Source organism: Peromyscus maniculatus, chromosome 11 (genome assembly GCF_049852395.1).
Source record: "Peromyscus maniculatus bairdii isolate BWxNUB_F1_BW_parent chromosome 11, HU_Pman_BW_mat_3.1, whole genome shotgun sequence".
Classification (NCBI taxonomy): domain Eukaryota; kingdom Metazoa; phylum Chordata; class Mammalia; order Rodentia; family Cricetidae; genus Peromyscus; species Peromyscus maniculatus.
In genome coordinates, this window is record NC_134862.1 from 90,523,938 (window position 1) to 90,540,325 (window position 16,388).

Consider the following 16,388-nt stretch of genomic DNA (forward strand, 5'->3'; position numbering starts at 1 on the left):
CAGAAATAACAAGGTACAGTGGGCTTTTCACAGGTTTCCATAAAGATGCTGGGAAATATCCTCTCTGGCCGGTCAGAAATTCCATGGAAAGAGCTGAACTACTATGTTTCGGAAGTGACCTATGGTGGCCGAGTGACTGATGAATGGGACAAGCGATGCCTGAAGATTCTTTTCAACAAATTCTGCAGTCCTGACATTCTGAAGAGTAACTTCAGTTTCTCTAGTGATGAGGTAAGAAAAGAGTACATCTTCTTAATTATTTTTAAAAACTGGGTTTTGTTGCACCCTTTATGTCTTTAACTAAATTTTAATGATCACTCGAGTGGCTTTCATTGCCTTTCAGAACCAAACTAACTTCCCGTTGTTCTATTTTGTTTGTTTGCTTGCTTTTGGATTGGGGGATTTTGTTTGTTTGTTTTTTGAGACTGGGTTTCTCTGTGTGGCCCTGCTTGTCTGGGAACTCACTCTGTAGACCAGGTTGGCATGGAATTCAGAGATGTGCCTGCCTCTGCCTCGGAGTACTGAAATTTAAGGTGTGTGTCGCCACCACCCAACTTCCCATTGTTCTATTAAATGCCAGAATATATCAGGCAATCAATAAAAAGAATGGTAAAGAAATGGTGTGTGCCCTCTGAGACGCTGAGTATTATATACGAAGCACAAGGAAGCGGAAGCGAGCCGCACATACAGACCAGAGTCTAGCCAATGCACACGTGTTCCCCATGTTACCAGAGCTTCTGTTTGCCCAGCTTGCAGGCAGGGGAGCGGCTGGTGCCAGGGTGGAAAGCACACAGCACCAACATGTGGCCGAGCTGGCGTGCGGGAACTCTGTCTCTACCACAAGCATTCGAGGTAGAAAACCGTTCCCTTCCCGCAGGCCTTTGGCTTCTGTCCTCCACGTAGACCTCCACCTCGCAGGCAGAGCTCCAGGCTAGACACAGCAGTCATGCTTGTCCAATGTTTGCTGCAGAGGAAACAGCTCCGGAACCGCTGACCCGTATAGAGGGGGGCATGTGGAGAGGTTAAGTGGACAACAGGAGATAGGAAGGATGAGGCTCTGGGCCAGATGTGGGCTTGGTGTCATCAAGAGGGGTAGAGGTCAGACCCGGGTCATCTGCCCTAAGTCTTAAGAATACAGAGAGATGAACAAAGTGATATTTCAGAGAAACTCATTTGTAAGGCACCAAAAAAAAAGTGTATTAACAGCCTGTTGATGATGCAAAGCAACAAAAGCCAGCAGCATTCACAGACCACCTGGTGCATGCCAGCCAGCATGCAATTGTTTCTTATTGGGTCGCAAAGCCTCTGTTTGCTTTTAACTATTTAAAGGGACATTTAAATTAAGTTTAGATTCTTGTGGTAGTTTGAATGTAACTGGCCCCCATAAGCTCATAGGGAGAGGCACTATTGGGAGGTGTGGCCTTGTTGAAGGAAGTGTGTCACTGTGAGGGCGGGCTTTGCCCTGCTCCCCATCATGATGATAATGGACTGAACCCCTGAACTGTAAGCCAGCCACCCTAGTTGAATGTTGTCCTTTGTAAGAGTTGTTATGGTCATGGTGTCTCTTCTCAGCAATAGAGACCCTCACAAAGACAATTCTCAAGTCAGTCCTTAAGATAAAAATTACCCTTGAAAACCCTTTAAAAGTGCTCAGTAAGTATATTGTGTTTGGTTTCTGTGTGCAGACTGTCACACTGAATGTGTGTAAGTGAACAGGAGATAAAATAATATAGTTATATACATATAGCTTGTTTTTCATTGCAACATACCACATTAACAAAAATGTATGTTCTGAAATCTTACATTTCAATTGTTTTAAAACCCTGAAACTTTTATGACCATTCTGTCTTGCCAGTCCATCCTATGCACTGAAATAATCTTCATTTCCTTCCCTGATAATGTCTTTACCTTGTTCTCCAAAGTGTCCTGTGGCCCTCACCAGGTCTTCAATAAGAGCCACTACCGCCGGCCTCCTGACATATAAACAATGCATTTCTCTTCCTATTCACTGGTCATTCATTCTTAATATCTGTATTAGACAGATGTCTATAATTTGACAAATGCTGAAGACAAACAATTTTTAGGAGGAAATGTTTATTGTTGGCCCGTGTTTCCAGAGATTTCAGTCCATAGTTGACAGTTTGGACACAGGACTTCACAATGGGAGCCTGTGGCAGGGGAGGCTCCTCACTGATGGCACAGGAAACAAAGATGGGCAGGGTGGCATCCCAGCATCTCCTTCGGTGACACAGCACAGTGCTCGACTCTCCCACTTCTCAATAGTCTTACCCTCTCCCGGTAGTACCAGGCTGCTCACCACACTTCTAAGACACAAGGCCTGGGACTCCCTCACATCGCTTCAACAGGTTGTACTAGAGGCCCATGCTTCCATTACCTGTGGGAATATTTCCCCTAGCCTTTAAACACCCCCGCCTTCCCAACAAGAACGTTACATGTGAGTGTCATACGGTTTGCAATGGTGAGGTCCCAGGTGTTGCTTTTAATAGAATGTCTGTATTATAGAAATAAGAGTCATTTGCATAAAAGGTCATGGGAGGTACTACCTGGAGTAGATGTCTTACTCATGCAAAATTAACAAAGCCATTCAACTTTCAGATGTACCAGGTAGTGCCCATCTCGGCAAGCTTAAAGGACTGCATACACATTATCCAGTCCTTACCAGATGATGACTATCCCGAAATCTTAGGGATACACCCCGAGGCCACACAAACCTGCAACGAGACCAAGACTCAAAAGCTCATTGAAAATCTCATCAGCCTGCAACCAAAAGCTGCTCCGGTCAACCTCATGATCAAGTAAGAGGTCACTGGGAACGATCATTAGTTGGGAATTACCAGATATAATTTTGGTAGAAAAGTATAGCTTGCATGATAAACTAAATTCTCCATGTCACAGAGGCAAGTACATGATACGCATGCACACCCATACGTACACACACACACACACACACACACACACACACACACACACACACACACTTGCCAAGCATGTAGTAGTTAATAAGTATTTTTTGGATGAGTGACTGAATTGTACCTAGTGAGTTGTCTTCTAAGTGAATTTGGTTTTTATGTTTTGTTTTGGTTTTGGTTTTTCAAGACATGGTTTCTCTGTGTAACAGCCTGGCTGTCTTGGAATTCACTTTGTAGAGTCCTCGAACTCACAGAGATCCGCCTGCCTCTGCCTCCTGAGTGCTGGGATTAAAGGTGTGGTCAATAACACCTAGCTTTAAATGACTTTGTTTAAATGTGGGACATGCACATTTGCTTCTCAGGAGGGACAGACAGCTGTGGCAGTGATGGGAAGGGTTGTGAGCTCAAGAGAAATTGGCCTGTGCTCGGAGGCCCGTGTGAATCCCAGCTCTACAGGCTGCGTCAGTGTCCTTACCTGTAAGGGGGTAGAAAGACCTGCATGCCCTTTGAGGATACTGTGAGGTCTAAATGGTGTAATACATGTACACAAAATTCAAGCCTCCTCCCCAAAGACTGTAAAATGAAATCAACTATGTCTATGCCAGAGCTACATGTCTGGATCCCTCAATGTTTTCACTGGCTAAGGAAACTCCACTCTCCCTTTTTAGACATCCCCCAGTGCTGTCTCCCAGGGAGCTTAGGAACTAGATCATGGTGTGCTCACTTGCTCCTCCAACTTCCCCCCAGACCTGTGTTCAAATCCTAGCTCTGCTGTGTTATTTCATGAACATGAGGAAGCCATGCTCTGCCAAGGCCCCTCATTTGAGTCAAGACAGTGATCCTGGCTACGTCACAGGGACTCCCTGAGAGTCTGGGGATTTCCTTCCTCGTTTTCAGTTTTTTAATTTCTAGGTGTGGCATATCTTAACAACCACCATGTCAAAGCCTCTCAGTAATGTCCCGTTTGGGGCCTTGATCAAACATTTGCAAGTAGATTAAAATTTGTTACAGTTTGCATCCTTCTGTTGTCTGTCTGCCAGGCCTTCTCAAGTCTGTCAATCATTTTCATAAATCTAATAACCAGATATATATAGTGAATCTTAAATTCATTTGCTCTCTTATTTATATAAATTTAGCAGGATTTCAGTTTAAAGTGTTTTCTCAATTCTCTCTTTTTTTACATGGAGGCATAGGCTTCACCTCTCAAGTTTAAGAGGCCCCGTTCTCAGGACTATCAAAGTGTTCATGAGCTGGAGAGTTGACTCAGTTTACCAAAGTTTTCTGTGCAAACATGAGGGCCGGTGTTCAGATTCCCAGAACCCACAGAAAAGCCAGGCACACGTGTGTCACCAAGTGCTAGAAGGGGGAGACAGGTGGATCCTGGAGCGTGCTGGCCAGCTAGCTTGCCAAGATGGTGAGCTCCAAGTTCAGTGAGAGACCTTGTTTCAATGGATAAGTAAATAAATATGGCTGAGAGACAACTGAGACAAAAGCCATCCCAACATCAACCTTTCACCTCCACATATGCCTACACAGGCAAGTTCACCTGCGCACGCACGCGTGCACACACACACACACACACACACACACACACACACACACGTGGTTGGACCTTTTCATCGGGACCACTGGCTTCCCAATAATGACACAGAGACTTATTATTGATTATAAAGGTTAGGCCGATAGCTTAGGCTTGTTACTAACTAGTTCTTACAACGTAAATTAACCCCTTTTTATCAATCTACTTTTTGTCTCATGGCTTTATTACATTTACTCTGTACTGTCCATGCTGCTTCCTCTCCCTCTGGCTGGTGACTCCCCACTTCTTCTTCCCAGCATCCTGTGTGCCTGAAAATCCTGCCTAGCTATTGCCCATTCAGCTTTTTGTTAAACCAATCAGAATGACACATCTTCACAGTGTACAAAAAGATTATTCCATAAACACACACACACACACCACACACACACACACACACACACACACACACACACACACACACACACACATATATGCAATATTCTAGATAATCACATTCCTTGGTACAAAAATATCTTTTCTATAATTTTTCCTTTGTTGGGATTACTTCTTGTTGGGAGCATGAGTAGGATACTCAGAACTCTGTAACTGTCAGGATAATTACTCCATAATTCTATGAGAGGTGGCCACATTACCCACATCCCTGGATGCCAACTACATATTCTCTAATACCTTTAGACAGAGTTTACATTCCTTTGGCTATTAAAATATATGTATTTTTCCCGTGTACCTCCAAACCAACTGGAATTCTTCTACATTCTATTATAGTCTTATCTCTTTGGATCATGACTCATTCAGATGACATTAGTATGCTCTCTGGCTTTGGCACATGCGTTTTACTATTTGATCCATCGTCCTGTATTGTTTACAAACAATAAATAGACATAGTTTCACTAGACCTGAGTATATACCATCTGCTTCATAGGGGGAAACTGCATATGGAGAAAGGCATATGCCCAAGAGAAAACATCCAGATGGTCCCAGAGCAGCAGGTAGAATGTTCTGTAGACTCCATACTTCTGATGATACCCTTCATACTATTATCTTTCCCCAACATACCAGTAAAAGATGGCATGGTTATAATGGAATTGTGTGGCTTTTCCTGGGGAGGTGTAAACAAATGTCTGTTCATCTCAGATAGGGCACTGACAGCACACCACAGAAACAATTCCTCCCAAATCTAGCTTAGAGAACCAGTGGGTTCACTGAAATTATTTTCAGGAGTATGGGTTACAGGCTACTTACAGGAACAGAGATGAGTCTAAGACATCTTTGTCACCACAAAGTCCACCCTAGTATAAGTGGCAACTCCTGAAATTTTACAAGCAGCTTGCCTCATCAGTGTCTCCCACTCAGCAACTGCTTATTCTGGTATAACTTTGCAGGGAGCCTTGCGAAAATTCTAAGTTTCAGGAACTTCCTGAGACTTGTGATTTACTTTACTCCCTGTATCTTCTAAGTTTAGTTTATTTCCTCAGTATGAAGGAATCTTTCTCTAGAAAAGAACATTCAATTTGAAAGAAATAACTATACAACAGAAATAGATTTAACAAGAATCTTAAACATATTTCACAGTGTCCCTTCACTTAGATGGAGAGGCCATAATTCCTCCAGTCATGTTGCTCAAACATGGAAACTCATTTGTTTATGAGATGCCATTGGGAGACCTGTCATATTCAAACCTTTTGACTTCTGAAATTACTTGAAGCTACCTTGGATGGCTACTAAGAAACCAAAGCAAAAGTCAAAAGCACAGCATAGAAAATGCATGTCCTTGGTGACTTGTAAGGTGCCCAGAAGCAGTGCTATTGAGCTAAAAGGCCATACTGGTGGTAACAGTTATCAGCTGCCTTGAAAGACAGCATTCATTTGGCTAAAATGAAACTTTGGTGTTAGGTGAAAAACTGGCCCATACTGGCAAGGAAAGGGAGCCCAAAGGAGTGTAGCGGTCCCTGCTCACCCGCTTTCTGTCCTGTGTGCCCTGTCCTCCTCGTTCATTTCTGACCCTGGCTTCTCATCTTTGGAAGGACTTCCAAGTATCCTTCCAGCCACATGCCACCACTGTCTCACCCAGCCATGTACATGCACTGGCCCCGTCACACCCAGAGTTCATGGTCAAGAAGCCCTTGGGTAAGCACCGAGGAATGTGACAAACTGACCCACTGAGAACCCATGAGCTACTGGGCCTGCCTCCTCATCCTCATCATCCAGCCTAGGCATGTGCCTGTCTGCAGATGGAGTCTAGTTTTAAAAAAAAAAAAAAAAAAAGTTGTTTTTGAAACAAGCCCTAAGGAGGCTTTTAAAAGACATTTCCTTATAAACATATAAGTGACCAGACAAGTTTTCTCTTCTGTAAAGTGAACTCCAGTGGCTCTGAGGTCTTCTGTATCACAGCTGTGGGTTCCATGGAGCTGCTCATGTTCTGTGGGGCCAAAGCAGAGGGTTCCCCCAGAGTGTGGGTCTGTGCCTCACTCTTCACCTGACTCCTTTGCAGTCCCGAGCAGAGCAATGACGACCTGGTGATGGAGATCCTAGCTGACATAATGGTTCAGCTGCCCCTGACAGTGGAGAAAGAGGAAGTTTCCGGGTCTGAGAGCCAATGCACATTCAAATTCATTTTATCAAGTTCAATGTGGGAGAGGCTTCAGAAAAATACTGAAGGTGAGTAGCAGCCCTGAGCTTCTCCCCAGACTGCAGCCTCATCAGGAAAGATTCTGACCCGGGAGGAAGGTACAGGAACCACAGCAGGGAAAGGTCGGGTGTCTCCCCGGATGGGAGATGGCAGTTGTTAGCCATGGCGTGGGTGCTGGAAATCAAGTTCAGGTCCTCTGCAAGAGCAAAGAGCAGCACATGCTCTTACCCACTGAGTCATCTCTCCAGCCCCATAGTCTAACTCTTTCCAAAAGTCATGTTGGAGCCAAATGCTGAGCAACAGTTTACCAAAAAGCACGGTGACTGTGCAGGCGGTGGCAACACGTGCCCCAGTGGTCTCATGAGGTGACGTTACTTAATGACTGTAATGGTTTGCATACGAGGGGAATGAATCTCTCAGTGCTAAAGCTAGTCTTCAGTTCTGCCTGCAAGACGCAGATATTAAAAAGAGGGTCTCACTAAGGGGCCCTGGCTGGCTCTGCTTCATTAGAGCTGGAATTAATGGCATGAGCTTTTATAAAGGCTGTTTTTATAGGATTCCAGTGGTTTACTATGTCAACGGTAGAACATCTACTTAAATACTGTATGAATTTCGGACTCAGGCTTTCTTTTGGCTTATTTGAGGCAGGGTCTCACAATGTTGCTCTGGCTGTCCTGGAACTCACTCTGTAGACCAGCCTGGCCTTGAACTCACATAGATCTGCCTCCTCTGCCTCCCAAGAACTAGGATTAAAGGCGTGTGCCACCATGACTGGCTAAAGCTTTCTTGAGACACACCTGGTGCTTACTGATTTGCATACTAGGTGTGGTGACACTCTTAGTATGAGTCATAACAGGCAGTATGGTTGATAAAAAAAAAAACTAAAATATTTGCTATCTACACTTTCTTAGAAAATGTCTACCAACCATGGTCAAAATACATGGACTTCCTCCAACTTGGAAGCTTGCATCCCTTCTTCCCCTATTAATATCACATTCCCCCCATTTTTTTTTAAATTCAGGCCATGATCCCCTTATCCACTGTGTCTTGATAACCTTTCTGAGCCAAGAAATAGAACGGTTCAATAAGTTATTATCTGTCATACATCAATCATTAAAGGACCTTCAACTTGCTATAAAGGGAGAGAGCATCCTCACTCAAGAGCTGGAAGAGACATACGACTCTTTCCTGAAAGCCAGAGTGCCCATGCTGTGGCAGGTAAGCAGCCACGCGTCTTGTTGGCCTCTAGCCTGAGAGGAATGTCCATGCTCCACAATGACCAAGCTCACTGCTCCACATGAAGAGATGATGTGTGGCCACTGTGCTGATCTGCTTTTGGTACAAATGTGATACAACCAATTAGAGGGCAGTGTGGCAGTTCTACCAAAAGTTATCTATCTTCGAGGTATTTACCATACAGCTGTAGCAACATAAATCTGAAAACAGCCTGGAGATCCATGGGGGGGGGGGAGGGCTGGTTATATGAAATAACGTCTGCACAAGATGAGGCATGTGTGCACATACCACAGAGATCTCCACAAAGGCTTGGTAAGGTTTTTAAAGTGTCAGAAGAATATGGGGGCATGTTTGCTTATAAAAAGTACACGTGTCTTAGTTTCAAGAAACACAGATGTTGTAGGAGGAAAAGCAGACCTCAGTAGTTACCTTAAGTGGCGTCATAATGGGCCATGTGTGGAGAAAGGCATTGGTTTTAATTTTACATTTTGTAGTATTTTGGTCTGCTGTTCTGTTTTATCTTATTCATATTTTTAGTTAGTACAAAACGTCACATGTTTACAAAGGCTGTAAGGTACATATCCTTAGGGAACAAGAAAGTATTACAGATGATTGCCACCAACATAACCAATGCTGACAGATGCTGCATGGGTGAACCCTGAAAAGTGAGGCTCTTCTACAGAGTGTAAGAAAGTAATCACAAAAGGCCACAGTGGATGACTCATGTAAATGAAACATCCATAACAGACAAACGCATACAAAGTGGCTGCCTCCAGCTGCAGGTAACAGAGAACTAAGCAGCACAAACAAAAAACAAAACAGAAAAACAGGGTTTTCGTTTGTTTGGTTTGGTTTTTACTTTAGTGCTGAAAATATGCTGAAGGGTGACTACGGTATTGGTCGTCCAACTCAGTAAATACATTTAACAACTGTTTACTGAATGTGTGCCTTAAATGAGTAACTGCATGTGAATTGCAGGTCAACACAGTACTTTTTTTAAAAAAAATAACCTGTATAGAAACCACGGAAACAGGTTAAAGGCATCCAACGACACCTAATTCGTTGAAAATTGAATAGGAACTAGTGAAACCTCGAAATGTAGCTTCTGTAGATTTCACACGTGTAGCATGGCAGGACTTCAGAGCTGACAGGGTTTCTGGGCTCCTGTGCTCAGTGGGCTGGAAGGGCCCAAGGGGCTCCCTGATGCCAGTGTCGGGGGCTGTGACACCACAGAAGGCTGAGTGGCGGCATGCTGACTGACTGACTGACAGACAGACAGACGTGAGCTCAGCTAACTGGGATGTCCAGCTAGCACAAGTGCTAAGATGGCTACGGCAAGTGTGTGGAGATTTGGGAGTTGAAAGCGAAGCTCCTGAGAACAGTTAGGTACGAGAACTCCAAGCAGGACTTGGGGTAGTCGGCCTGGATGAAACAATGGGACCCCCAGGGGTGAGGTGGAGAGAAGGAAGGACTGGAAGGACTCAGGCAACAGCCATCACAAAGACAGCCAGTGGATGGGACGGAAAGGCAGCAGGCAGAATTCAGGAGGAATCTGGGTGCCCTGGACTGGGGTGAGAAAACAGCTGTGACCACTGATCTCTAATGAGGACGGCAAAGGGGACAGGAGGCCATGATCTCCTCCACAAGACACCTACTGTCAGAAGATGGAGGCGGCTGAGGACGGCAAACCCCACTCCCTCCATCCTTGATGTCTGAGGGCTGGTTACGAACGGGATTGAGAATGGACGGCGGGGGCTGTGAGCAGAAGGAACGCTGAGGTCAAGACCAGGCCGGCTCTGCTGGGCTGGCAAGCACTGTCCAGTAGGTGAGGCTGGGAACTTGTACCAGGAAGCCTAGGGAGTTCGTGTGGCTAAAATCCAGGGTCCCCTGAAGACAACGTCCCCAGAAAGAAGAGGTGAGAGGTAAAGGTTGAAGAGTATTGAAAGCCTGTGGCCAGGACAGGCACTTCCAGTTAAGGTGATGTGATTCCCTTGGTACTAATTTTCAGACAACACTGTGTTTTCAGCTGGAAGATGGCGTATCTACTGCCAAGGTGTTCTCCCAGGCATAAAGGTGCCTAATGACCTCTAAACAAGATTTACAGAAACGATCCACTTCTCTTCTCTCTCAATCTGCAGAAGAATGCCTACAGGTCCTGCAAGCCCCTGAGCTTCTGGGTGAGCGACCTCATCCAGCGGGTGAACTTCTTCAACACCTGGGCCAAAGTGGCCTACACGGCCATACACCATCGGTAAGATCGAGTGAGAGTCAACACTGCTTTTCATCCCTTCCCTGCTTCTGCTGGAGCCTGGCAGCCCCCACTCACCTTACCATGCCAGCTCAGTCTCGGGTTTCTTCCTCACCGTTTCCTTTTGGGATGAGAAAACAGAGACCTCAGAGTTGGGGGTCCCATGCTGAGAGCTGGAAATACCCAACATGTGTTTCTTCCTGATATTCCACACTATGCCTGGGAAACTGGCCAGAGGGAATGCGAAATTACGTGTGAAAAACTTAGTTGTGTCTCCCTGACTCCATTCTCATGGTGGTCCTGTGATGGGAGGTGATGTCATCATGCTGTTTTGGAAAGGAGTAAGCCACAGAACAGGAAATGACTTACCCAAAGTCTCACTAGAAAACACGAGCATCACCATGCAAACTCAGAAGTTCTTTGTCTAGCCTGTGCCCAGCTGTCTCTTGTGACTCACAGCACATGAGTGTCAGCTATGGGCAAAGTCTGGAACTCAGAAACAATTGCTAAGATTCCTCAAGGCCCAGCCAGGCATGTCCAAATCCATGGCTTCCACAATCTACCCTTCCTTTCCCCTAAGAGGCTTCCATCTGTGCCCAGTGTCCATCAAAGTATAGAACAGAGAGGCTGAGGTAGGCTGGGCTAAGTAGTGAGAGCGGCATCCTGGAGGGCCGCAGGAGGCTGCCAGGCCACTTGAGGGGGACAGCCACTATGACCAGCTGCCCTGCCACTGGTTTCCCACCAGATACATGACGTTTGTCACGACCTGGAAACAGCCTGCTACATCAGCCAACCAGAAATCCAAACTCCCCGCCACCCCTGAGAGTGATTTCATCGAAGGCTTTCCTGCGAGATACTGGCTCCCGGCTTTCTTCTCTCCGCAAGGTGAGTGCCAGCACCCAGCGCACACCCACATCTGGCTCGGGCCCACCTGCACTCAGTAGCTCCGCCACCACTGGCCCCAAAGACAGGGACCTGAGCCTGCCCTGCCCCCACCTCTTCTCCTTACCCCATCTTCCCCACACCCAAGGTCCCACTAGGCCTTGGCAGGTCCCTTTCTCATCCCTAAGCCACTGGTTCTATTGGTATCAAATGCGGAATTCAGACTCCCCCCTAAGGCCTACACAAGAGGAAACACTACACCCTGGACACTCATTTATTAAAAAGAATTGATGGTAGAATGTCTGCTGTGCCTTACCTGGTCAGCACAAATACTCAGCAGGAAAGGTAGACACTAAGTGGGATATTGTCACCACAGCAGGGAGCTGAGACCCATAGGTCCCTGTGAAGAAGCCACAGTGGACTGAGCTCTACCAGGGCAGGAACAGGTAGGCTGGGTTGTTGTTGTTATTGTTGTTTTTCTTTTTCTTTTTTTTCTTTTTTTTTTTTTTGGTTTTTCGAGACAGGGTTTCTCTGTGTAGCTTTGCACCTTTCCTGGGACTCACTTGGTAGCCCAGGCTGGCCTCGAACTCACAGAGATCCGCCTGGCTCTGCCTCCCGAGTGCTGGGATTGAAGGCGTGCGCCACCACCGCCCGGCTGTTGTTGTTTTTCTGTTGCACCCCAAGTACCTAATTTGTCCAACACCAACAAAGCTCTCAGTCAATACCTGGAGAATCAATGTGTGACTTTGCAAATGAGTCAGAGTGAATCAACACTTAGTACATAAAACAGGGAGACCACAACTGATGGCCAGAGAAGGCCTCTGAGGGCTGGCTTCTGAGATGAGACCTGAAGCTTGTTACCAACCAGTACCCAAGCGGGACGGGCAGGAGGGAAGAACCAACCCTCACACGGTGCACAGGCTGCCAGCCCGTTCTGTTCAGACAGTTCCCTCAGTGGCCTGCCAAGGCTGTAATCATCTGCATGCCCAACCAGGGGAAACATGGCACAGAGAAGTTAAGAAACCTGCCTGGGGACCTGGAGAGATGGCTTACTCTTGCCGGTCCCCAGCACTGACGTGGTGGTTCACAACTCCAGTTCCGGGACACCAAGCACACATGTGGTACACAGACATACATGAAAGCAAATCACACATAAAATGAGAAATCTAATGGAAAAAAAAAAAGATTTTAAAAAGGGGGCAGGGGGAAGAAACCTGTCCAAAGTCCTACAACTGGTAACTTGGATGACTCTGAGGAACCCACCCAAGTGACCACATTTTGAATTTAGCCTGACTTAGAATCAAATGTTCAACCAAGGACAGACACAGGCCACAGACAGCAAATGTGGGCTGAAGCTGGAAAGATGGCTGTCGGGAGGCAGCAGGGAATTGTTGCAGGGGAGGGGCGGGGAGGTCATAGGCACCCGCTTGACAGGGAAGGGGGCATCGGCAGGCCAGAGAGGTTCAGGCTTGATCTTAGAGAAGTCTTTGCTCCAGTCAAAAGCTGGCAGTGGCTGGAGTAGGGGGTCATGGGACAGGAGAGGAGGAGACAGACTGAAGGAAAGTTAGGAGGCAGACCCAGCTGGCCTCCCTGTTTAAGATGATGGGGTAGAGGGCAGGCAGAGCTCAGGAGGCTCCAAGGCCTCCACTGGATTGGAAAGCTGAGGTCACTGAAATGGGGGACATGGGAGAGGCCCACAGACCCGAGGAAGAAATCATCCTCACACAGGTTGACTTTGCCCTTTGTCTGTACCCTCCCTCCATGTCACATGGGGCAGAACTGCCACAGGCAGGTTAATAAGCAGGCTAATGTCGGTATGGCATTGCTGGAAGAAGCTTCAGGCACCCCTGGGTTCCATACTCACTCATCTATGACCTATCTCTGCCACCAAGATTACAGTAAAGTACAATTATCAGTCACAATAAGATCAGAAAAGGCTCAGTTCCCACGACTGTAACCCCTCTCCCTGCACAAAGGGAGTGGGGAGCTGGACCTACACAAACAGCCCTCGTGCACAGGCCTGAAAGTGTGGGTAGCTGGTCCCTCCTGTCCTCCAGTCTCACCCCATGGTGTGTGACACTATTCCCAGGTAAGTGTCAACAAACTTCTATTCACACGAGATAAGGAACCAACCAAAATAAGGATACCACCAAAGTCCACCTCTGTGAACCAATGGATTAGGGTTATTTACAGGAGCAGAAATGACTCAAAGACAGTTGAGTCACCAAAGCCCACCCCAACATGGGTGACAGCTCATGAAAGCTGGAACCCTGAAGCTGAGTGGAAAATCTGCAGGCAGTTCAACAAGCTGGAGAGTCGTGTCCGAGAACTCCAGCATGTCTGAGAGTATCTCTCAGCAGTCCTTATTATTTACACTTGGGGAGGGAGGAGCCTGCTGAAACTGGTCAGTTTCAGGAACTTCCTGAAGTCTTTGAATCGCTTCCTTCCTGAGTTTTATGGAGCTTCTCCGTGGGATGGAATGTTTCACCTCCCTTGAGACTATTCTGCATCTTCCCAAGCCTCCCTCTAAAATGGAATGTTTTATCTAGGAGTAAACTGATACACAACACCCCATTCCCTTCCTTCCTGGTGTTTCCCTTCATCTCCATGGGGCAGCCATGGTGCCTACCCCACAGGAAACCTGAGGCTTACCAGAAACTTTGGCACTATATGTTTTTCTTCAAAGCCTTCCTCACTGCTGTGCTTCAAGACTATGGAAGGGCCCAAGGAATCTCCATGGATGTTCTCACTTTCACTCACAAAGTAATTCGTAGCACTATCGATAAACAGGAGGATGATTTCTCCAAACTTCTCCAGAAGAGGCTCAACATAGTCAGGAGAGCCTTCCAGGTACTGGGTGCTGAGGTGACTGGAAAAGGTCCAATCTGTTTTAATTTTTATTTATTTTGTTTTTGGGTTTGTGGTTTTTGTTTTTGTTTTGTTTTTGGTTTTTGGTTGTTTTGTTTTGTTTTTTTTTGTTTTGTTTTTGTTTTTGTTTGTTTTTTGTTTTTTGGGGGGGCTTTTTTTTCGAGACAGTGTTTCTCTGTGTAGCTTTGGCGCCTTTCCTGGATCTCACTCTGTAGACCAGGCTGGCCTCAAACTCTCACAGAGATCCTCCTGCCTCTGCCTCCCGAGTGCTGGGATTAAAGACATGCACCACCAACGCCTGGCCCCAATTTCCATTTTATGATGAAATGTATGACTTAAGTGTTCATAGTTCTGTGGGTTCTTACTAGTTTTGAATCTTTGTCTCAATGTGCTTCTGTCTTCAAGTCTTGTTCTTATAATTGCTTTAGCTATCTGTGATCCTTAGTATTTCCATACAACTTTTAGAATTTTTTTCTAATTCTGAAGATTATCTAGTTCTGTAAAGAATTTTTGTAGGAAGTGTACTGAATCTGAGGATTGCTTTTGGTGATATAGCCATTTTCAGACACTAATTCTGAAAAATCCAGGAACAGAGAGTCTTTCCGTCATCTGATATCTTCAATTCCTTCTTCAACATCTTAAAATTTTCCTTATAGAAGTCTTTTACCTCCCTGGTTAGGTTTATTCCCAGATTCTATACTTTTCCGGTTATTGTAAATAGGATATTTTTCCTGATATCTGTATCAGGAAGTTCAGTTTTGATGTATATAAAAGATACTAATTTTTTTTTTTTTTGGAGGGGGGTTGGTTTTAGGTTTTTGTTTTGAGCAGAGTCTCACTATGTAGCTCTGGCTGTCCCAGAACTTAAACTATGTAGATCAGGCTGGCCTGGAACTCAGAGATCTGTCTGCTTCTGGCTCCTGAGAGCTGGGATTAAAGGCATACACCACCACGCTAAAAGCTACTCTACTGAAAGCTTTTTGGTGATGCTTTTGGTGGAGTCCATCAGGTCTTTCAAGAATAAAATAATTTTATCTGCCAAACAGGATAGTGTCCTGGTTAGTCTGTCAACTTGACACAAGGTAAAGTTATCTGGGAAAAGAAACCTCAGTGGAGGAAACGCTGCAATCAGATTGCTTGTAGGCGAGTCCACAGGGCATTTTCTTGACTAATGAGTGTTGTAGGAGGGCCCAGCCCACTGCGGGAAGTGCTATCCCTGGACAGACGATCCTGATTGTGTAAGAAAGAGGCTCCGCAAGCCCTGCCTCCAGGTTCCTACCCTGTTGAGCTGCCGTCTTGGCTCCCTTCAGAATATTTAAGCTAAATGAATCCTTTCTATCTAAGTTGCTTTTGGTCATGGTCTGTAACACAGCAACAGAAACCTATCTAAGACAGTTTTTCTTCCTTCCTGATTTCGTTTACACCTTTCTCTTGTCTTCTTGAACACTTTATTCAATATGAGTGAAGACGATGGGCACCCTTGTCTGTGCCAAGAAAAAGTGCTGTTTTCCATCTTTAGCACAATGTTGGCTATGAGCTTGTCTATCACCTTGATTATAAGGAAGGCTCTGTCTTTCCCTCCTTTGCTCGGGACTTTTATCATATGTGGAATTTTCAATACTTTTTCTGCCTTCTGTTGAGATGATCATGCAATTTGTCTTTACATTTATTAATTACATTTTTATTGATTTGTATGTCAAATCAACCTTGCATCCTTGGAATGAAACCAGTTTGGTTGTGATGTGTGATCTTAATGTGATCTTAAAATCAGTTTCCAAGTATTTTGTGAAGATTTCTTGTATCTATATTCATTCAGATTGACCTGTAGTTTTCCTCTTTGTGGCCTTTATTCAAGTTCAGGACCTGTCTTGTGCTGGCTCCACAGAAAGAGCTTCGTAATGTTCCTCCCCTCTATTTTACAGAGTCTGACAAGTATTGGTGTCAGGTCTTCCTTGAAAGCTTGGTAGACTTAGCAGCATGTCACTTCTCCAGCCTTGACTGTTTCTTTATACTAAGACTTTTAATCAATGCTTTTTTTCTCCTGGTTTGCTATGG

At 45.5% G+C, this 16,388-nt stretch overlaps 1 protein-coding gene across 4 annotated transcripts in view; it reads left to right on the forward strand.

The window, feature by feature from the left end:
• Positions 1-16,388, forward strand: part of Dnah14 (dynein axonemal heavy chain 14) — a 226,721-nt gene that overhangs the window by 208,679 nt on the left and 1,654 nt on the right. For 3 of the 4 annotated variants that reach the window (XM_042258740.2, XM_076548104.1, XM_076548103.1), the window contains 7 exons: positions 34-231; positions 2,617-2,816; positions 6,962-7,128; positions 8,121-8,317; positions 10,474-10,586; positions 11,329-11,468; positions 14,152-14,315. In XM_042258740.2, coding sequence (XP_042114674.1) covers positions 34-231; positions 2,617-2,816; positions 6,962-7,128; positions 8,121-8,317; positions 10,474-10,586; positions 11,329-11,468; positions 14,152-14,315 — 1,179 coding nt within the window. The remainder of the gene's footprint in view (positions 1-33; positions 232-2,616; positions 2,817-6,961; positions 7,129-8,120; positions 8,318-10,473; positions 10,587-11,328; positions 11,469-14,151; positions 14,316-16,388) is intronic. The other variant, XR_013043464.1, reaches the window with a different exon arrangement.